At 41.1% G+C, this 22,500-nt stretch overlaps 1 protein-coding gene across 2 annotated transcripts in view; it reads left to right on the top strand.

Moving 5' to 3' along the window:
* LOC146199505 (mitogen-activated protein kinase kinase kinase 20-like) overlaps positions 1-22,360 on the top strand; it is a 45,664-nt gene extending 23,304 nt beyond the window's left edge. For both annotated transcript variants that reach the window (XM_084594999.1, XM_084595000.1), the window contains exons 18-21: positions 2,086-2,160; positions 3,718-3,979; positions 5,375-5,690; positions 13,412-22,360. In XM_084594999.1, the coding sequence (XP_084451125.1) occupies positions 2,086-2,160; positions 3,718-3,979; positions 5,375-5,690; positions 13,412-13,796 (1,038 nt within the window). In that variant the 3' untranslated portion in view covers positions 13,797-22,360. The remainder of the gene's footprint in view (positions 1-2,085; positions 2,161-3,717; positions 3,980-5,374; positions 5,691-13,411) is intronic.
* The last annotated feature ends 140 nt before the right edge of the window (positions 22,361-22,500 follow it).

Here is a 22,500-nt window from a genome sequence, read left to right as displayed (position 1 = left end):
AATCTAGTGCTGACTTAAGTTCTGATTTCTTTAGTGCTATGAGGCAACTGAATTTACAAAACTGTTCATTGGGTCTTTAGATTCAGCCTTCCTGTACTCGATGCAAAATTTGATCAGGCTTTGTTTCCAAGTTTCTAGACTGCATCTTCCTGTGTAATCCATGTCAAATGTCAAATAGCATGGGGGAATATTAAAATTTTCAAATACGAATTGAATACAAATCCTTTGAATATCAAATATTTTATTTGTGAAAAAAGAATGGGAAGATTAAAAATAGCAAATGTTGTTCATCTTGTTTATTTCAAGTGCACATGGTATTTACTAATAAAGTTAAACTAGAACTGAACTGAAGCATTTACCCTACTGATAAATCCAGTAACTATTTTTTTACATGATTCTTTATACTGATTTTTTCTATAAAATGAACCTGCATGAAACGTGTGGAACTGTCATATTGCTGCTGAATACAGTAAACTCTCCATATCTTCAAGGGGCCAGAATGAATTAATGGAAAGCTCGAATTATCAAATGGGCCTGAAAAAACTGTCGAAAACCATTTGCATCACAGTAATTTTTAATGGTTGTCTGTGATTGAGATGAAACGCAAGTGAGAATGATGTTGTTCCCCGGTTTCGTCATGTGCTCCGCTTTGCGCCAGCTGCCCTCTTCACAAAATGTCTCCGTCGCGTTTTGAGGATGCTTCATTGTGCAGTCTTGCAGTCGAGCATTGCAGCAAAGCGTGGAGTGTGGTGAAACTGTAGTGAATTAGAAAATTTTTGGTTTATTCGAAAATTTTGGAATATTCAAAAATTTCAAGTATCAGTTTTATGAATACAAATTGAATAACGAACACATTTGATTCGTATTCAAAATTTAGAATATTTGCATACACCTAATGTCACATCATCATTTTTTTGGTAGATCAATTAAGGGGAAATGAGGGTGCTCGTTATAATACATGAAGGAAAGAAGCCAACAGTCGGCGAGGCCAAGGAAAGCGATGGGGATGTTACTTTGTCTTTTTTTTTTTTTTTTTAATGTTTACTTGGATAATCACAGAAATTAGTAATGTAATCTGTTTAGAGGAAATATAATTAAACACAAAGTAGAAGAAAAAACGTGCCGATGGTGGGAACTGAACCCACGACGTCCACGACCTCCGGCCATAGGTAGCGTAAGAGGGTTCTAGCACAGCTTTCGCCCTCGCTCTTGATCACATTCTACATGGCGCTGGCGGTAACAAAGGACGTTCCACGTCCGCCGCTATGGTTGAGGGTGGCGCTGGTGAACACTGTCAAGGTTCGTATACAGACAACATAAATACCCAAGAAAGTAGCAGGGGGGACAGCGGCCGATGTAGCTCAGTTGGAAGAGCACCGGATGCAATATTCGGATGTCGTGGGTTCGGTTCCTACCATCGGCACGTTGTTTTTTCTTCTACTTTGTGTTTAATTATATTTCCCTTAAACAGATTACATTACTAATTTCTGTGATTATCCAAGTAAACATTAAAAAAAAAAAGACAAAGTACCATCCCCAACGCTTTCCTTGGTCTCGCCGACTGTTGGCTTCTTTCCTTCATTTTTTTGGTAGTTAGATAAGAGGCTTGTGCTCACATCCTAAGCAAAAAGCGGCGCCTACAACACCCACTAGTGGCTTTAAACAGCTTGGAGCGTAGTTCATGTTATGATTCATAGGTGAGGGTATGAATTTTTAAAATTTTAAATTCAGCACTGTTTATGTGCTTTTTTTAAAGCTTTGGAGGAATGAAGCTGTCGTCTGCTTATGGACCAACTCCCTTGCTACTTTGCAGTATGCTGTGTTGGTAAGGCAGTCAGGCTTTCACAGATTTTAGACACCAGGATGTAACAAATGACATGAAGCCTTTCACGTACTGAGCATAAACTAAATTTTGGGTGTTATGCACTCTAGCCACGTTTGAAAATTTGCATGCTGTCTAGTTTGTCGCTACATCTTGGAAAGGACTACAGGGAACTTCATTCCTTGGTAAAAGTACAAATGGTGCTATCCTGTCTTTCCTGCTCGCTGTTATAGTGAAGCTTGCTGTGCATTTTGTCCTTGCAGCCACCTTTTGTTATGGACAGATGGTGCATTGGTATCACTCCGGAGACAGTTGTCACCTGTGTGGTCAATTATGAGGTGAGCTTTTTGGCCCTGTTGTTGAAGTAGTGCACACTTTGTGTTCTCCTTGCAGGCCTTAACACAGCATGTGCTTTCTCTCCAGAGCTTTTCCCTGAAGATGATGTGCCTATGCTCATAATTTGGTATCATGAATTTGAATGAACGATAGTATTGTCATGAGCCAGATCTCGCTCCATAAGACTTCAAAGATGTCATTCTTCTGATGTGCTTTGCATGCAGCCAGCATGTATGCTTTTCTGATCCTGCGATGTGTAGCCATGCTTGCTTTACTACCTAACAGCGCCACTGTAAATGCATGTGAATAATAGTTAAAAATACTCACACCTTCTGCAATGCATGACATATCTTATGGGCATTATGGTGCCTACACCGGATTCTCTCATGCTCACACTTGGGTTGTCTCACATTTGGAACCGCGCCTGTATATGCAAACTTTCACAGACTTGACTCACTGTGATTCAGAATTGTGACACTCTGCCCAGGCTCATTTAATGCTAATGTGTAGTTTCTTCGACTTGAGCTCACTCATGCTTGCATGGGTCCAATCTCGAGTGTGCTGAGCCAATTTTGCATGCATTGAAGCTGTGGTACACACGCACACTCAACTCTGGTCACCGAGACTGGTTCACGCAAACTTCATCAATGGAGTTATGTTTGAACTTTTAAGGCGGAACCCTTTAATGCCTCATTATTGTAAGCAGGAGCTGTCAACAGAAATGTCACGCTTTTTAACTGGTCAAAATGGTTGTGACGTCACAGTGCACGAATTTCAAACAGGGCCAATTGTACTTGGCCCTGTTTGAAATTTGGGAGGGTATAGTGATGCTCCAAGTAAGTGGGACTGAGTTTAGTTAATTAGATAAATAAAAAATAAGCATAATTAACCCAATTATGTTAATTAATCATTAAATAATTTCCTAAATGTAGTCGTAGTTAAGTGAGGGTGTGCTTACAATTGAGTGAAGTTACAGTCAATTACACTATTTAGCTGATTAGAATAGTAGTTCTAATTAGGCAATTAGCATAAGTTTGCACTTGCTGAACAGGAACTAAGGTTCACTGGTAATTGACTGAAGTACAATAATAATTAGCTAATTAGTGTACTTGTGATAATTAGGCAATTGGTTATAGGCATCACAAACAGTCTCGCAGTCAGTGCCTGAAGTACAATACACTAATTAGCTAATTAGGCAATTGGTTATAGGCATCACAAGCAGTCTTGCAGTCAATGCCTAACAACGCGCCAGGAAAGGCTTCCACCTGAAGCACTTCAGTGAGCTAAAGTGCCCCTGAATTTTTACTTCGAGAATAAGCACTCTTACTGCAAGCGCTGTTTGCCTATGGTAATACTTTTTTTTTTGTGTGTGGAATTGATGCAGATTAACTCTATTGCGAGGAAAATAGGGGTACTGTTTTTTTTGTCTACATATATATGGTCCCACCTAAAGCATGTGCTCAGTGGCACTCAATTATGTGAGTCGCTGAGCGAACCCATTGATGATCCTGGGGCCTGTACAATATTATGCATGCAGTGTATGCCTCTCTTCCATGCAGCGCTGCGTCTTGGAGCCCCGGGCGACACAACTAAACCACCGAGTGCACCCAGAAGGTAGCGCACCTAAGCAGGTTGAGGTGGTTCTGCGGCTGGCCACTCTACCTTACCGAGATGACATCCCACTGTCCCGACGAGAGGCTCACTCGGCTCCGACCAGGGCCCGTCGCCTGTCGGAGGATCTGCTGCCCGATGCCTGGCGCCAGCGGGGAAGCCTCTTTGGCAGCTTCTCTCCGACTCGCCGACCCACGCACCGTCGATCACGTGAGCAGTCTGTTGTTAATGATGCAGGCACCTGCACGAAACATTGCGGGCTCATGTCATGGAGTGAAAATACTATGAGCGGGATTACAAATTCTTTGTTTAAAGGAATGTGAGCAGATTTCGCAGTAGCATCACTAAAAGCAAAAGTGCAGATGTAGGTGCATGCAGTGGGGCCATCTGGAAGCGTAGAATGCCAGCTTCCCATGTTGCAGTTTACTGTGACAACAGCAACAATTAATGCCACTGGGATATATTTATAGCTTCTTTGTGCGTGCCTAGGGTGTCAGTTGGTGTAAAGCGGAGCCTTGGTGTAAGAACTTCCACGACAAAAAGTGACTGGTGACGTTTCTGAAATGTGTGCAACAGTGTGGTGCTGCAATACAGATATTACGCTAGTAGACTTGCCCTTTTGTGTGCAGCCCAGCTGTTTTGTCCATTGTTTTCTTCATTGTTTTGTAGTCCATGCTGATGTAGCATAGGTATCCAAGTGCAAAATTTGGTGTCGAAGCAAAAATTTTACTTGCAAGATCAGCCAATGATGGCGACGCCTGCATTCCATTTTTCTTTTTGTTATTTCTGGCTTATAAATGCTCAATTTTTGATGAGCATAGTGTCTATGAGAATATAGTCAGCACTCTATTGGTACAGGCTCATCCTCTGTTTGCCTTTAAACCTTGAGTGCTTGCTATAATGTTCTCCTATTCTATGACAGGGAAAATAAGGCCTTTGGATGAGAAATTCATCATTACAACAAAAAGCAGCTGAAAAACTGAAGCTGTTGGGCTGCAAGTTTTTGCGAGGACATTGGCCCAGTCAGGCTATTATTGCTATCGCCTTTTTCCTCTGCCCTTTGGCACTATTTATGTATTGTCTTAAGCACAATAAACAAACAAACATCTTATAGCTTGTTCTGCTATTGCTGCTATCGCAAAGCTTAACGCCTCGTTTTCATGTGATGCTTTCTGGTTGTCTTATTGTGCGCTCTTAAGTAAGCTTGTTCCCCTCTTTTGTTCTTGCACTAGATGCCTGTGAAGATTCAGATATAGTTATAGACGCTATCTCTACAACATTTTTTGTACAGTCGTGAGCAGAAGTGGTATACAACACTCAGCCAGTGGCCGAGCTCGAGAAAACTGCATGCCAACTTTTTCTAGCAACAGCTAAGGTCGAGACAACAGTGGCAGTGCCCCATTTGATCCACATGCATGTGTCATTGTCGCTGTCCCTTATGCTGTCACTAGATGGCATTTCGATGCAGTCTTTTCGAGCTGTGTCACTGGCTGAGTGTTATATACCACTTTTGCTCACGACTGTACGTCTTGGAAATTGTGAAGAGGTTGAATGAATGTAACCGCAAGCTTTTCACACTTGTGGCCAATCTTTTTGTTTATGCAGGCTCTGGAGGAGACGGTTGCTGGGGTGCATCTATGCTGTCGGCTGCACGCAGTGGGTCTCCGCTGTCATCGTTTGCGCCACGACGGTTGCTGTCCTCACCTGCCGATGGGGATCTGTCGAGTGAGGAGGATGAGGCCCTGGCCCACCTTGCCTCAGAGCTGGGAGGCAGCTCTGCCTCGACTGGACGAAGCCGCCTCAAGGAGCACCGGCGCCATCGACTCGCATTCTCTCTGCACTCCAGCTCCGAGGACTCGCTCAGCGATCAGGGCGCCTCTAGTCTGCGGTCGCACTCTCTTGCGGGGAATGCATCTCCCGGGTAGGGGAACCCTCCTGAGCTGCTAGACCTTTACAAGCCCATTGAAGGAGAGAAGAGTTGCAGTCTGTTGTCGCGTGCACAAATTAAGCTTTAAAATCAGTAGTGATATTTTTGGGTACACTTTCTTTTCTATTTTTTCTGTCATGACTGGCTGTTGAGCTGCATAGGACCTCACTTTTTCAGGTACTGATTGCGCAGTTGGTGAGACTGTAATTTATAGTAAGCAATATCTGTTGGGAGCTATATTCTGTTTAGACAAGTTTTGCTCGGACTGTAAAGTGTTGACCATGCCATGAGCCCTTGACATTGATGAGAGCTGTGAAGCACAAATTGTGATCATGCAAGCTTGCAATGTTCTCCTGACGGGCTATAGATTGGTCATCTACATGCCAGCATCACAGCTTTATGACACGTTCATTATATCTGGAGTAATTAAAAGTATGTCTCTTCATTGTGGCGACTTGCTTCAGTAGCGTATTTTAAAAGGGGCCAGTTGATACAAGCATTACTTGCGTTTTTCTTTGTCATTAGTATAAAGCAACTCCTGTGCATAAATGAACAGTGCATTACGCTCTCAATCAAAAACGGCATTGCTTCCTTTACATTACCAATCAACTAAACGATGCTGCTATCTTAAGGGGACTTGCATGTTTAAAAATGGAATGCTGCTTTAAAAAAAATGTCTCGGTATTTCATCTCTTTCAGGAACCTTTATCACTCCTCCTTCTTATATAAAAAAATTATGGGAGCAGAAATGATTCTCAAGTTATTAAAACTCTCAGTGCATTTTCCCCTCAAAGGCAGCTTCATTGCTTCATGCTCCTGGAAATAATAATAACTATAAAAAAAGATTGCCACTTTAAAAATTGAGCTCTACTGACTATTTTATAAATTTCAATCGTGTTTTTCTCAGCTGGCTTTTGTCACAATTTTGTCGTGGTTTTTGTGCATATTTCATGTTACAGTCGTGCCTCGTTAATATGGACACTTTGGTTTCCGACCAAAACTGTCCATAAAGCGAGTCATCCATAATAACGAGTCATGAATAAAAACAAAAAGGATTTTATTGAGAAAAAAGAATTGTAATTAACGACTGCTTTTGTACATAACGGTGTGCACTGGACTCAGAATTTCACAGAACACCGGCAATTTTGAGTGCATTATCTTTGTCATTGTTGTCTTCAAAAAACTGTAGTGCAGTCTGAAGCGACTCGTTTACCATGACACCCGTGATGTTGGGCTTTGTGTAGGTCGAACTTTCGAGCACGAACTCCTCACTGGCCGATGAATCAGCGTCTGATTCTCTACTCACCGCCACTTCCAAAATGGCCTCTTCACTGAGCAAAGTAGCCGCATAGTAGCTGCTTGAGATTCTCCTGAGGCGAGGAAACAGCTGAGCTGTCGACACTAGTCCCTCGCAGTTTGGATTGACTGAGATGGCTTTTGCCGCTTGTATTCACAGATTTCTTCGCGCCTATGTTCAGCTCTACTCTTTTGCGTTTAACTCTCGCCAAGCCAAAAGCCAGACTCAAGTTGAGGGTTACAGGCTCCTGATGCTTTGCACTGTTTTGCCTAGTTAACCTTTCTGCCTTTCCGTTCTTCTGATTCTTTCTTTTTTTGCATTGTACTGTTTCCGTAAGGAAGCAAGGGAGTCAAGTTGGCAAGCTGCTATGCAGAGGGCTATCGAACATCCCATCTTCTTGGCGCCGTTTTTATGTGTTCCTATAAAACAAACACTGCAAGCTAAAGTACAGTTTAGAATGACGGCTAGCTGACTACGAAGAGCTCAGACCTTGTCAAGGCCGCATTGTTGACTCAAAGCGAAGCCGACATGCGGGCCGCCTAGTGTGCAAAGTTTGGCAGTTCGGAAGCACAACAGGGACGAAAACCAGGAGCATGAGAGGGAAGCGCGTCCAGGACGGGATGCCCGGTCCCGGTTGCGTGTTCGTACGTCGCCTTTCTTTTGTCGCTCTACTTTGTGAGTGTGTTTTAACTCTCACCGAAAAGCATTAACGGCTTCATGGAACACACATTGAGCTCTGGGAAAGAAAACTTCAGTTCCCACCGCCACTGTCGGCACTTGTCTTTCTTCCTGTTATTTCTTTCTTACGCTTTTACTGGCCTCTCTGTTCACGTTCAGCAGAATTTATTGCTACCACATGTTGCTGTTTTCCCGACTGCGGCGGCACTTCCGCTGCACCCAGGAATCTCCTGGTTCCCCCCTTTCGGTGTCTTTCTTACGCTGACCCTCGGTTTGCTGCGTATGTCCCTCTCCGCTCTTGCGCTCCCGCCGTATCGGCTGTCGCGTAGGTTCGCGGGTGGCGCGCCTTTTGCTTTTTTTCAAGCACTGTCTATATTAACGAGACAAAAATACATGGGCCCAAGGGGGCGCGTGCATTCTTCCCCTGTCCATTGTATAGACAGCGAGTTTCCATATTAACGAGGCATAAATACATTGAAAAGGTTTCGTCCCCAGAAAAACTGTCCATAATTCGGGTCGTCCATATTAACGGGGGTCATATTAACGGGGCACGACTGTATTTGATTTAAAGGAGCCAACAGTCTACGAGTCCAAGGCAAGTATTGGGGATATATATATATATATATATATATATATATATTTTTATATTCTGTGGTTGGTATTGACAAGAATGAGTCTTATGATGACTTTTAGGAATGAAGAATATTAAATGCAAAGCGGAAGGGAAAACAACGCACCGATGGTGGCAGTCGAACCCACGACCTCCAAATATCGTGTCCAGTGCTTTTCCAACTGAGCTACATCGACGGCTGTCCAACCTTTCGCTTTGGGTATTCATGTTGACTGTAACCGAAACCTGTGAGCATCCACCAGTGCCACCCTCATTCCTAGCGGTGGACTAGAAACATCCTGTTATACTGCGAGCGTCACATAGCATGTGATCATTAGGGAGGGCGGCAGCTGTTCGAGAACCCTCTTACGCTACATTTTCGACCTCAAGACTGCCAGAAACAGACCCTCACCAGCTATTAAGCAGACAATTGAAGGGGAACTGAGGAGCTCGTTATTATAGAATTTAAAGGAGCCAACAGTCTAAGAGTTCAAGGCAAGCATTGAGGATATATATATATATATATATATATATATATATATATATATATATATATATATATATATATATATATATATATTATGTCTTGTGGTTGGTATTGACAAGAATTAGTCTTATAATGACTTTTAGGGATAAAAAATGTTAAATGCAAAGCGGAAGGAAAAACAACACGCCGATGGTGGGGGTCGAACCCACAACCTCCGAATATCACTTCCTGTGCAGCCGTTGATGCAGCTCAGTAGGAAGAGCACCAGACGCAATATTCGGAGGTTGTGAGTTTGACTCCCACCATCGGCGCATTGTTTTTCCTTCTGCTTTGCATTTAATATTCTTTATCCCTAAAAGTCGTCATAAGACTAATTCTTGTCAATACCAACTACAAAACATAAAATGTACATATATCCCCAACGCTTGCCTTGGGCTCTTAGAACTGTTGGCTCCTTTAAATTCTATAATAACGAGCCCCTCAGTTCCCTTTCAATTGTCTATGTACTTATTTAGCTGCACAAAAGGTCAAATTTGGCACAAATAATTTTTAATATGCGTAGAATGCAATTATCTAAGTCTTTGAGCAGTCAGAATGTTTTAGAACTTTGCGCACCTGTACAATGTGTTAGAGACAAGAAAAATCAAATCCCTCCCGCAGCAGCTGCTTTTTGATAGTAGAAAGTAAGGCGCCTGCTTATAGCATAGTATCAGTGCTCTCCAAAGACCCCCAGGTGGTTGAAATTTCTAGAACCCTCCACTATGGCATTCCTCTTGGCCTTAGTCGCTTTGGGACATTAAACCCCATAAACCAAACCATAATTTTGCACAGCTATGTCATGCTTACTGTCATGTCCAGCAGATGCGTAAGCATGCACTGTTTTTCATTTTTGCATGACATTTAAAACAAAAAAACTGATTTATAGAGAGGGAATCATGCTGTATTAGCCATACGGTTTAGTTTATCTGGCATTATTAACAAAACCAAGTTTTCAAGAAGTAGATCACAATACGATTTATCCAAGCACTGCTGTCATATGGCTGAGCTGCCAAAGTATTTAATTTGCTCATTTTCATTGTGGCATTCCAGGTGAGGTTATGATAATGAGAGTTTGTGCTAGGCTGATATGGAGCTCTTGCAACTTATGCCCCTGCCTGAACAGCAACTTTGTGTTGGGACACAAGACATAAAATTCGAAGCCCGCAGGACCGTGATTTTATTGCAGCTTTTTAAGCATGGTGCTCATATCTCTGGTGTGCACTTGATGTGTGCTGGCATGATTGATGGCCCCACAGGGATTTCATTCTATGACAGAGATATTAGTGATGCAATTACCATTGAAAGTTAAGTCAAGGGCACCTTTTCATTGCTGTGTTGTAGCTTCTCCTTTACTTTTTATGTGCCCTTCTCCCTGGGCCTCTTGCTACAAGTCTTTTGTGCACACTTTTTTGTACACCCTTGACATTCATGTCACGTTTTGTCAAGGTGATGTTGTGATGTGTTGGGAGGAACCTGTAATTGCAGCAAGCATGCTCAGTGCTACCCAAGTGTAATATTCATGTTTTTTTCTCTCTATAGTCTCTGACCGATTTTTCGAACTCAGCGGGACCTGATCAGACAGTCCAAAAAATTTGTCAACTAAAAAAGAAATTAGCTTTCTGTGAAAATTGTCTTTAAAGAGCGCAGGCTTTGCCGCTCCCCATGTTTCATTTCTGTGCCAATAATAGTTAGTTATAGCATAGCCTGGACTGCTACTGTGATCTGTTTCTGCGCGCTGCCCTAGCGCACGCACTAGCATGATCCAATACAGTGGGCGCTGCCGCCAGTGCGAGTGCGCTGATTGGTCCCGACTCCTGACATGGCAGGTGTGCATGCCACCGGGAAACATGCTTCTTGCTCAAGGCGATCTCCGCATGTATAGTGGTGCCCTGCAGAAGTTGGTCAGACTAAGCTATAATCATTATAACTTTCCGTTTAGACTACTTCAGCCAGTCATGTCCATGCCTCTGCATGAGTATGTGACACAGCTGCAGGTCATGCTCATGCTGGGAGCGAATGCACGTGCCATGTGAAGCAATAACATCGTTTCCATAGACAACGATGGTAGTGAAGACTGCAGGATGGAACTCTAGGGAAAAAAGCAAGCAGAATGAGAGCCTCAGCAGTTTTGCCACGTTGCCCCTTTCCATGGGCAGAATCATCGCTGAAGCCGTGGCAGACGAAGCTCACATTTCATTTTCAGCCTGATTTTACATTATGTGTAGGCTACCGCGATGGCAATGAAGAGCGTATCATTGCTGGTACTAGGGCTATTTTTTTAACCTACACCAGCTACACCAGCATAGCGAATTTCCTACACCTTCAATGAGATTTGCTACACTGGTGTAGCTGGTGTAGGTTAAGAAAAATGGCCCTACTGTCTCAAATGGCAACGGTGAACAAGGAGCCAAGCTAGTCAATCTGGATGACTGCTGAATTGCAAGGTGATGCTTTTCACGGTTGTGCAAAACCAGTTGGTTGCGACGATGCTCGCTAACGCCTATATAATGCTGAAAGAGCGAGTCTTCAACCAGGAAATGATCTCCACCGCCAATTTTAGTCCAAAAAATCGATATTTTAAACTCCGAAGTCCAAAATATTGGTCATGAAAATGTACACACTCCTACGGGGTGCTTTGCAATTCCTGGATGAAGTCAAACTATCATGCAAGTCCAAATTATCGGAGTCCGAAAGATCGACCGGCTACTGTATTTTCTTTCTGGTTTTTGAGTGCAGATAGAGTGTGCAAGTATTGAAGTTTACAAATACAAGTCAGATATGAATAATGTAAGCATTGTGCATGAACGTCATCTTCATCTGTACATATTCATCGTCATTGGTCATCTCCTCCGAGGAAGACGACGTGTGGACGAAACGCTGCTGGTTGATAGCTGCTGCTTCGGCGAGGCTGGCAATAGAAAAGTGAACCTGCCAATGCTTCGTCCTGTCTCACAATATGAAAAAAACATGCCTTCAGATATCAAATCAAATATTTATTCAGGATTAAGAAAATGTTTACTGCTTGATTGGACAACATGACTGTATGTGGCCTGCAATGTTGTCATGCAGAATGAGTAACAGAATTAAATCCATGAATCTACATGACTGAAACTGAAAGTAATGTAATGGCTAGTTTCAACTCCGAGGACTCGGAAGAAATGCTTGAATCATCTGAAGCTCAGTGTAAAAAATTTCACTCCCTGTGTCCTTGAGAAAAAGGAAAAAAGCTTCTGAAAAGGCAAACATGCAGTGAAGCCTTGTTAAGTGAAGCATGCGTAGTGTAGTGAAGCATGCGAAAGTGGTGTGTAACTGAGCTTAGACGGCAAAGCTCTGAAAATTGAAATTGTATGGACAGGCTATCTTTTATTCCACTAACATCTATTGTGGGCACGACTGCCATTATGCACACATCAGAGATAAGGGCTCAGAATGCACCGTGCACCATGCTCAGGCTAGAAGTATTGCACAAGCAGACTGATGTGTGCCATGGGCATGGGCGTTAAGTATGTAACACCTGCAGAATTATTCTACAAGAAACCACGCGCTTTTGTGTTACAGTTATTCGGAGCGGCAGTGACAGTACCAAAGGGAGGCGAGGAGTTGCGACTAAATTTTATGGGCCACACAAAACATTATGCGGTGCTTGTTGCTGAAGCCGATAGCAATTCTTAGTATTAATGGAGTATGTGAAGCTCTCGACTTTGCAATTCATTCATTTTATTAGCTTTACGCTTATAAGGAACAGTATTATAGATTCAGCACATCTGCACGAAATTTGCCACTCCTGCCCCCCTCATCCCTTCTTTGTTTCTTCATGCCACCCGACCACTATGAGTGCCCTGGTGCCATTCCTACGATGCGGGGTGTCGGCCTTCCTCTTGTCATGACGCGCCACACATGGGAAAGCTTTCTTATGCAATTTCACATGATTTACAAGCCTGCAGCACCCTAATGCGATCTGTCTATACGTGATAAGCGACAGAGAAGAACATGGATAGGACAGCTTTGTGATGTTTTCATGACACTCTAAACTCTAAACTTGCCCTTCAGATAAGAACATTAGGAAATTTTTCAAGTATGGAAGGTACTCTAATGCCGAGATCAATTTCTGGAATCATAAATGAACCATCTTATGAGCATATTCAATTCGTATATGAAATTTTGAATATCACGCACCCTTTCTAAGCAGTCAAAGATACATTTCTCTTTTCTGTCTAGCCTTTTCGTTTTGAAGAAATCTAAAAGTAAGAATTGAGAGGGTGCAATGAGTATGTTGCACTAGCAAGCAGGGTGTGTAGAATTGGCAATTTCCTTTGTTTACAAAAAGAAAAAAAAAAGAAAAGGAGTTGAAAAAAGCAGCATCACACTATGGGTGAGGCTCGTATATTTCATTGCCGAGGCATAAAGCATTTTTGTGTTGGTCAAAATTCTGTGCAGGCACTGTGATATGCTACTTTCTCCTAATCAGCACCTGCCTTGTTCACTCTCCTATTCCCAGCTATACTGATTTGTGGTGATGATGAGGTTTATTGCCTTCTCATTGCCGTTTTCCTTGGAAGAAGTGACTGAACAGTTGAGCCAAGGTGTTGCATATTATTTTGCAGGATTGCTGGGAACTGCGTGAGGAATGACGAGGAGCGTCATCGTCGGAACAGCACACCAACCAGGCGACGAGACCCAAGGAAGTATCGGCACTCAATGAGTGACAGCGGCTTTGCATCTTCTGACGCGTCGAGGCAAGTGCTGCGCGTCGAAAAGTGCCACGTCAAGCTCAAGAGTGGTGAGCTGCCAGCAGACCGAGCTGAACTTGACATAGGCTTGGGCCCCAGCCTGAGCTCTGGCCTGAGCTCGGGTTTGAACAGACTCAGCTTCAGCCTCGAGACGGATGGCTTTCGGCTTGGAAGTCGAGAGCGGAGGCTGGGAGGACTACTTGACCGAGTGGCCGGCAACATTGGCTGGCGCCGTATGGGATACGATGGTTCTATGTGAACAAAAATAGAGCGTGTGTAACGCAGTCTAAAATGCTCTAAATGGTGCAGTTAAAGGGAATGAAAAAAGAAAAAAAAAGTTTCTTCTGTAAAAATGCACCAGTGAATGCTAGTCTTTTTTCCCTGTTATGCTTTATCTGCTGGAAATTTTATAGTAGTGTGCTTATGTTGTTACTGTTTTTCATATGTTTGAATGGGAATGTCAGCTTTGCATTTTGTGAGAGCTGTATTCTTTTAGTATTTGCTGACTGCTGCTTGCATCTGGATCCTTGAAGAATGGTGATGTGCCCTGGCTTAAAGACTGCTTTTGGCAGCTGATGTGCATTTCATAAAAAGTGGTGGCGGACATTACTACTTCGCCATCGCTGTTGGTAATTTCAAACCTAGATTTTATTTTGTTCACTTGTTTCTTGATGCTTTGGGGTTAATCTGAAAGGTTTTAGTATAATTAAGGACCAGAAGCGCCATCTAGTTGTTGAAAACCTGACTGTACTTTCTAATATATTTTCAGAAGCACAGAAAAAGATCGCTTTATGGAGTGGGAAAGGAGAAATCGAAGACATATTTACTCTTTGATGTCAGTATACTTTGTTGTGTCCACTGAATCGGCATTAAATGTGTGAGATGAGGCTGAAGAATGAAGAATGTAAAAATTATAACTGCTAACATCCTTGCTGCGAGCAGTCAAGGCTGTTGCACTCCTGTCAGTATTTTTATCAGTAAGCAAACCTTTTTGTCGAAGGGTTGAGCCAACTGTGATTTACTCTTGTTATGTATTGTGAGACTTTGCCATTATAAAGCCACATAACTGCTTTTGGTTTGTAGAGTATTATACCACGATTGAAAATAGTACTTTAATTCATTTGCTAGTTTCCACGTTTTACAACTTAACAATGAATATCGAATGAAATGTCACTGATGATGTCTCTTTGTAGTACTGTTTGTCTTTGGAAATTCTCTCTGGTGTGATAATGCAAGGTTTTGACCTTCTAGTCAATGCAACAGCTGCCCTTCAGCTATAATCTGCAGTGCTAGTTATTATATGCTTCTTATTGCTTTGACATTAAGATGTAGAGGCTCGTTATTGGGAACGTGTAGTGCAATGAATGATTGTATGAGGCACTCAAAACGGACACTGGAATATCTGTGATCATTTCTGGTACTCACGTGTGTAGTCTTAGGAACGGTATAGACTAAGATGGTGGACCATTTTTTAGTCTCATAACAGTTTATTATTGTTATGAAGTTCACATTTCAAGAAGTGCAACAGATAGATGGATAATGTAGCCTTAGCATATATAAAAATGCTGCACCTTGATGTGCTGTCATCTGAAAGGTTTCATCAAGGCTTGTTGGGCTTATCAGATGTCAGACTCAGGGTTATTGTTTGACACTACAAGCCAGACAGGTCTATATAACCATTGGCACAAAAGAAATGGGATTAATATTGAAGGACGCTAAGGACAGCTCAGTTCAATTTTTATTCTCGGTGAAAATCTACTGCATAGCTCTCCTATGCTGATGTTTGCCTGGCAGCAAAAAAATCATTTTTTGATTAGAAAATTGAATTAAAAATAGGATTTAGAAAATTAAAACTCACAAGATCCCAACTCACAATGTCAAAATGAAAAAAGACACCGTGACCATCATGGCCTTAGAGATGTGCACATAGGAGACTACTTTCATGTCAACACAGTTTGCTTGCAAAAAGTGACAATGGTGGCAAAACCTAAATTTTTATTTTTTTGCCTCTTCTAGCTTATAGAAGCTCAGTTAAAACCTAAATTTTTATTTTTTGGCCTCTTCTAGCTTATAGAAGCTCAGTTTTAGGAAAAAGTGTGTCTTTGTGACTAGAATGTCAGTAATCTATTGACATACGTCACCTTCAGTTAGCCATCAGTGTCCCTTTAAGCCTCAAGCCGATGAGTGTGTAAAAAAAGTTTTAAATAGTTTGGGATCTGTTAAAGGTCAGCCCATGTACACTGTAATGAGGCTTTATATTTCTTTTCATCTCTGGGGAGCAAATATTGGATGTCAATGCACGTTCAGGGAGGACAGGGCTCTTCGAACATTTTTCTTTACCTTTAGGCTCTAAGCAATGAATGTGCACAATCTTGATCAGTTTTTTATACTAATTTCAAATATATAACCATATTTCTAATATGTCAGTTCTTAAAATATTTAGCACTTTCACTCCTTTGTTTATAGAAACAGTACAGAAAAAACCACTCATCAGAAAACGATTTAACATATGGTTAGATAGTATCCAGCATAAGGAATACAATGTAGGAAATACTTTTTGATCAAGACAATATTGGTCTTTTTCGAACTTGTTGAAGTTCGATGTAGGGAAAAGTGGCTGATGCACCACTCTAATCAGCGCACAGAAGAAAATTATCAAGTGTAAAAAGATAAATCTGTTTTTAACATTGTACACTTTGATGACTTAGGAATATGTTGCAATGAAAATTATTCCTTTATCTGTCCTAGATGCGAAGGCATCCTTCTTGTAAACTAGAAAACAGTCTAAAATTTGTATTTTGAGTAAACGAGAAAAATGAGAGAAAAATGAACGGGGTTTATTCAGCTCATTTGCATCTTATAAAGTGGAAGGAATAACTGAAGGAGTGGATAAATTAGTAGGAAAGTAGGAGATGGGCTGTAGACTTCCAAAATGTCATTTTAAAAAAGTTGCTCTTTTTGCGATTTTTGGCTCTTGGAAGAGCCCTGCCACCCAGGTGGTCGAAATTTCCAGAGCCCTCTACCACGGAATCCCTCATAGCCTAAGTCGTTTTGAGACATTAAACTCCATAAACCAAACTGCATCTGACTCATGGCATAAGAGCTCAGAGAAGCATCACCAACATCACACACTGCTGATGCAATCCCTGGAGTTCCATCATGGTCATCAGTAGCGGCGCGGCACTAGAGGGTGCCTCCAGTGGTTCCTTGATCGACATTCTCTTCGATTAGTACACCACTCCTTTTCTTGCTCATGCCTCTCCTTCCTTCCTTACTCCTGTGCTTGGTGCCCCTGTAGGCCACTGTTAAAGCTGCCACTTCGTCCCTGTTGCACACCTGTGATGTGTTTGTGCTTCTACGTCTCCAACCTCATCCTACTCATGCAGTCGGGGGCTTCATCAACCTGTTATGCCAGTTCAGTGAAGTTGCAATTCATTGCGAAATTTCAGTTGACTGAAAAGTACAAATAAAGCAGTTAGTCTTCAGTGAATTCTTTTGTTTTTCTCTCTAAACTTTGTCTGTCTATCTGTCAGTGTCCCTGTATTGCTTAGCACATATATCTGAAGCTAACCTTGCCTTATTCACCTAAACTCAACTAAGTCTTGGGCATCTGTACTTTTTTTATTGTTCAGTACAAACGAGTGGTAGCTGTGGATTTTGGTCATTCTCTTGTGCAGATTTTAAGGTGGTACAGTTTTAATGTGTTTAAGGGAGATTTAGCATTTGGGAGGCGTTGGTTTCTGATGTGTGCGTCAACTTATTTGGAATAGAGAACAAAAACCACCAATTTTTGACAGGTGATTAAATAGAATCACCTACCCTGATACTCTCCTGCATTCTCCAACAGGGGTTTAGGGACCCCTTAACGTCCTCCAGCATATTTATGGGCTTCTTAAAGCTTGATTTTCGGTGAAGCCATCATATATTTCTACATTGAATAACAAGACATTGTGAATTAAATTGTGCCTCATCAGGGACCTTAAGTAGTTTAGTGCTACACTGTAGCCATACAGTGTGTGAACAAACCTGCCAAGTTAACTGCTGAAACATTTATTGGGTAGTTTTGTTACATAGATTCAAGAACAAGGTTGATTACAGGAGCAATTTTCCATCATAATCCTGAAGTCCTGTCCCCAAGCTCCTCACTTGCCTTTGCTGGTGCTTGGAAGTGCCTGGATAGATTCATGGCTGAAAGGCAACGGCCTATTCTTATTGAGAAAGACTTGAAAGGAAAGCATTTTTCACACTTGTAGCCTAAATATGTTTTCAGATTGCTGTCTTTTCCTGTTAAATTGGATATTTGCACCAAGAAGTATTTTACTGCTGCCTTCTCGACATCTATGCATCGAGAAGGCTGATGCATAAAACTTCAACAAGTGTTGCTCAAATATCTGGAGTGGCAGCATTTATGCAAGCTTACAGCGTAAGATGGAAGTATGAAGTAGAAGCTAATACTGCCCCAAAAACCTCATTTAGGTCTGCACCTCATATTCACTCGTAAGAAGGGTATTCATTATTTCAAGATGCTTTTAAACTGCAGTTAGGTTAACTTAAAACGTGCAATAGTAGTGAAACTATAACTTCGGTATGATTTCTATGTGTCAGCTTCTTTTTGAATGCATATAGGGTTAACGGTAGGCTACTTATGATTGTAACGAAATGGTCATGTTAGTTTATGTGGACTTTTTTGTTGACTGAAAACACTTACACTGTTTGAGCGGCATTGTCTTACCACGATTGAGAAACTACAGTTTTTGATAATTATCATTTCAGCCCATATGCAAAAAAGAGGTACTAATACTAAGATAAATTGTTTTTGTCCTAGTCATGCACATTGTTACAACCCACACTACAGAAGCCATGCACGGCTTTTGACCGACTCCAGGCACCGGCACTAGAGGACAGAAAGGGCCTTCATTTAAACATATGTTACAACTAGTACTTCGTGCATGTGTGTCAGCATGCATGCACGTTCAAGTGTGTACGAATATGTTTGCAGTATATGGCGAAACGAGTCTTCTGTTCTTTTAACATTAACATTTAGGAAAATATTCGAGCTTCACTGCTGAAAATCGTGCCGCCATTAGTCTTTGTAATATACCTACGTTACAGAGTTCAGATTTTCAACCAGACCAGCAGGTTTTAATTTAAAAAAGAAAACAAAAATGAGAGGCTAATTTCTCTCTGCGTGGCCTCTTCTGTAAATGCAGTGCATGAGTAATGCCCAGCAACCTAACGTAGGCATAGAAGATATACTGCAGTGGAATAACCCAGTAATGATCAGAGATGCTTCCCAGGTATTCAAGCTAAATGCTCAAAGGTAAAATTTGTGCCTTTATGTGCCGCCTTAAAAATTGCTGCGCAAGTTAGCCGTGTATCAGCTGCGGTGTGTGCGTTGCTTGCACTTTCTGTGCCTAAAGTCAGTGTAAACTGGCTTCTACAGTTGACCAACTTAAATAATAAGCGAAAGGTTTGCCTCCAGAAATGCGTGCCCTAAATGAGGGTGACCCTGCTGTATTTCCTGTCAGTATGTCTTCTTTTTCGGTGCTTGAAAAATTCAGTGCATTGTCATGTCAAAAAATTTTTGTTCGGTAGTAAAAGGTCACATTTACGTATGATCCAGTCTGAGCAGCTTGCCGTAGCTTTGACTCTGCAAGCAGTCGTTGCATAAAACATTACAAAAACATAAGTGGTAGCATAAATTGTATATGTGTTGTTGAATATATAATTTAATGTAAAAAAAATATGTATGTGATTCAGTCAGTGTTCAGTCATTCTTATACTTACTAGGTTCTTATACTTTATTCTTGTTATGACTTGTTCTGTAGTATCTTGGCAGGCAGGGGTTCTTTTTTTTTTTTTTTTAAGTTTCTTTGTAACCTGCTGTATTATATGCACTTAAATTTTCAATTATAGTTTTCTGCAGCCTTTTCTCACATAATCTTGTTATTTTATTTTTTGTTCAGGGATTTGCCAGGGTATAGTCATTGTTACTTACAGCAGCCCGCAAGTGATGCTTGATTATGACAGTAAAGCCTTGGTAGTTGCTTTGAACACATTTTAAATTTGTCGACTTAGCTGTCATTTTAATTCTTAGAATCTTCTGGCTCATGATGGGGGGGATCCCTAGTTTACATGCTACTGAGTCCTATAGTGCTTTTAAACACCTTCAGCTCTTCTTGCACCCTCTTTAAAAAGTACAGCATCCTCTCAGGCATAAATTTTCTCTTTGGGATTTATAGCCACGTAAACGATGTTGACTCTGTCCAATTACTTTCACTGTAGTAGGTAGAAAACATGATATAGTGTTTACAAGGCTACTGTCTAGCTGCATAGCACTGCGTGCACTTACAGTGCATGTTAAGCAACTGCTTTTGTATGGGCTAACATTTAACTATGGCTTTGACATTTTCTTCGTATGCACATGTTTACCGCAGCATAAATATTGACCACTGTATGACACAAAAACTTTTTTTTTTGCGATAAATCTCTCTCTTCACAGTTTGCCTTTATAGCTTATAGCGTGCCACTTTTAGCCCTGATGAATGCCTTCTTTTTTGCTGCAGAGCTGCCTTATCTGTACGAGCTGCTCTTGTTTTATGCTCTTGCTAGTACTATGCAGTGCAGATGGCACTGCTATATGCAGTTATGCTGCAATTACTTTCCAGGTGTGAACTTGCCCGTCATTTTTGATGGTTGTTGCACAAGTTTTTCTGTTCAAGGATAAACCTAATAGAAGATTTGCCTCTCAAATACAAGAGTGCCTTGCCGAGCAGCCGTAAAATTTTTTTGGAACACAGGTGCTGTGAGTTTGCTTGCATAGTTTATTATTTGTGTCCAGCAAGTGAAGAACAGTCTGTATACACACATCTACTTCAGTGCATCTGTCACTTCCGAGTTTGGTGCCTTTGTTGCAAAATTACTTCTCCTTTGGTTTTCATGTTTCGGAGACTTCTGGCACTGACAGCTCCTTCTTTGTTTGAGCAGCCTCAGCACTCCGTCCGTCATAGGGCTCTAATGCGGCTGTTTATATTTAGAAAGTCAGTGCTGTCTCATGCTATCACTATCCATTTTTTAACGCTGTTAATTTATTTCCTTTTTGTAGCATATGCACTGGCCTGTTTAGTCACTGTGTTTCTCTTGTCACTACACCAGTGCCTGCATTTTTTCTTTGATGATAATACTAACGTAGGTAGTTAGTCAGTGGCGTGCTAAATTATTTTGAAGGGCAAATATGGTGTGTCTTACTGGATAATTTATGTATATAATGTTGTAGATGACATAACAATGTTTTTGAAGAAGATATATGACTTGCAAATTTTTGTTCATTTTTTTTTTTTTTTTTCGTGAATGATGGTACAAGTGCGGAAACCTAAAGAGGGTGAACTTAAACAACCAGAAATTTCCAGTGATGCATTGGTAGCTTTTTTTCCAGTTGCATGTTGAGAGCAAGTCTCATCCTTAGAAGTTGAGTAATATAAGAAGATGCAAGTCTTGTACTGAATCTATAAAAACTCTAGCAACAGTACAATTGGTAAATGGAGGAAAGGGCAGTGATGATGGTGAAATTGACAACAGGAATGAGATGAAAGAGGGTAATGTTGGTGGTGTTGCTTATTAGAATAAAAGAAAGAGGCCCTTTCCAGCAGAGGGTGCTTCGAACAAGGAAGCTGTTGAATGCAAACAGTCTGGAAGCCTTTTTTAATCTTACTTGAAGCTGCACCCTCAAGCAATGATTTTTGGCATAATTTTCATTTTTTAATACTTTGTCAATACAAACCTTTATTTAGCATTGAAATGAATGCTGTGTTTGCGGAGGCCCTTCAACATATATCTGCCAGTTTCTGCCTTATTAGGGTATTCTTGCGGCACTGTTGAAAACAATATAAAACAGAACTGCATTCGTGTTCCGAGTTCTCATCTTTCTATAACTAGAAGATTTGTGCATTTCTTTTAATATATTACAGTCTTTTTTTTTTTTATCATTCTTTCATTAATGCACTTAATGCTCTTAACTGTGGAAGTTGGCTGACTTTTCGCTGGTTTAGTGGTGCAGCCATGTATGAGGCTGTTAGCTAGCACTGCTAGTAATCAGAATCATACCTGACCTGTTTTTGTTCTATGCTTTGTGTAATAACAGAAATGTCACCTGCAGAGCATTATAGAGCTTGTTTATATGCATCTTTTCTGTGGCTGTGTGACCTTGCATAATTTAGTCACACCAAAGAGACCAAGATGAAGATTTATGGAGAAGGCTTGACATGTTCTGACAGCCAAGTTCAGGAGTTTGTAGTCAGAATATGTCCTGCCTTTCTCTTGTCTTTGCCTCAGTCTTCTTGGTCTTGTTAAACTGGATTATCAGGAGCTCACCTGGTGTGATCCTGATTTCACGTAGTGTGGTCTTGAAACTGCAACCTCTTGCACACATTAATTTATCATTGCTTATACACAGGTCCTGTAATGCTTAATGCAAAGTAAGCAAATTTTAAGAGTTGGGACATTTCTGTTTTAAAATGAAAAGCTGTTACCTTTGTTGCCTCTGGAGAAATATATGTAATTATTATTTTTTGTTATGTACTGTGGTGTATTTTTTGTATGCGTCGGGAACTCCTTGTTGTTGTTTATTTATTTTATTCTGTTGAAAGTAATGGTTGTTGCTGCTTTCCCGTTTTCAACAACGTGATGTGGACTGACATGGAGTGGTTAGGAAAGGGGCAGTGGGTGCCATGTGTATATACAAACCCGCTTGTATTGCTACTTTCAGTATTGATTTGTTGCTGTAGTGATGCAGTTCTTTTTTTTTTTTTTTTTTTTTTTTTAGAACTTCATTATACAATAGGCTTATTGAGCAATAAAGACATGGAATAAACACTTGTTCCTTAAAACTTCATTTCTCTGTGATCCTTCATTAAGAGTTATTGCATGGATTGTTTGCTGAATGGAAAATAGTTTTCCTATATTCT

This window comes from Amblyomma maculatum, chromosome 2, assembly GCF_055883805.1.
Source record: "Amblyomma maculatum isolate TAMU_Amacu chromosome 2, ASM5588380v1, whole genome shotgun sequence".
Taxonomy (NCBI): domain Eukaryota; kingdom Metazoa; phylum Arthropoda; class Arachnida; order Ixodida; family Ixodidae; genus Amblyomma; species Amblyomma maculatum.
The sequence above is the reverse complement of the archived record's forward strand: the minus strand, read 5'-3'. Positions and strand labels throughout refer to the sequence as shown.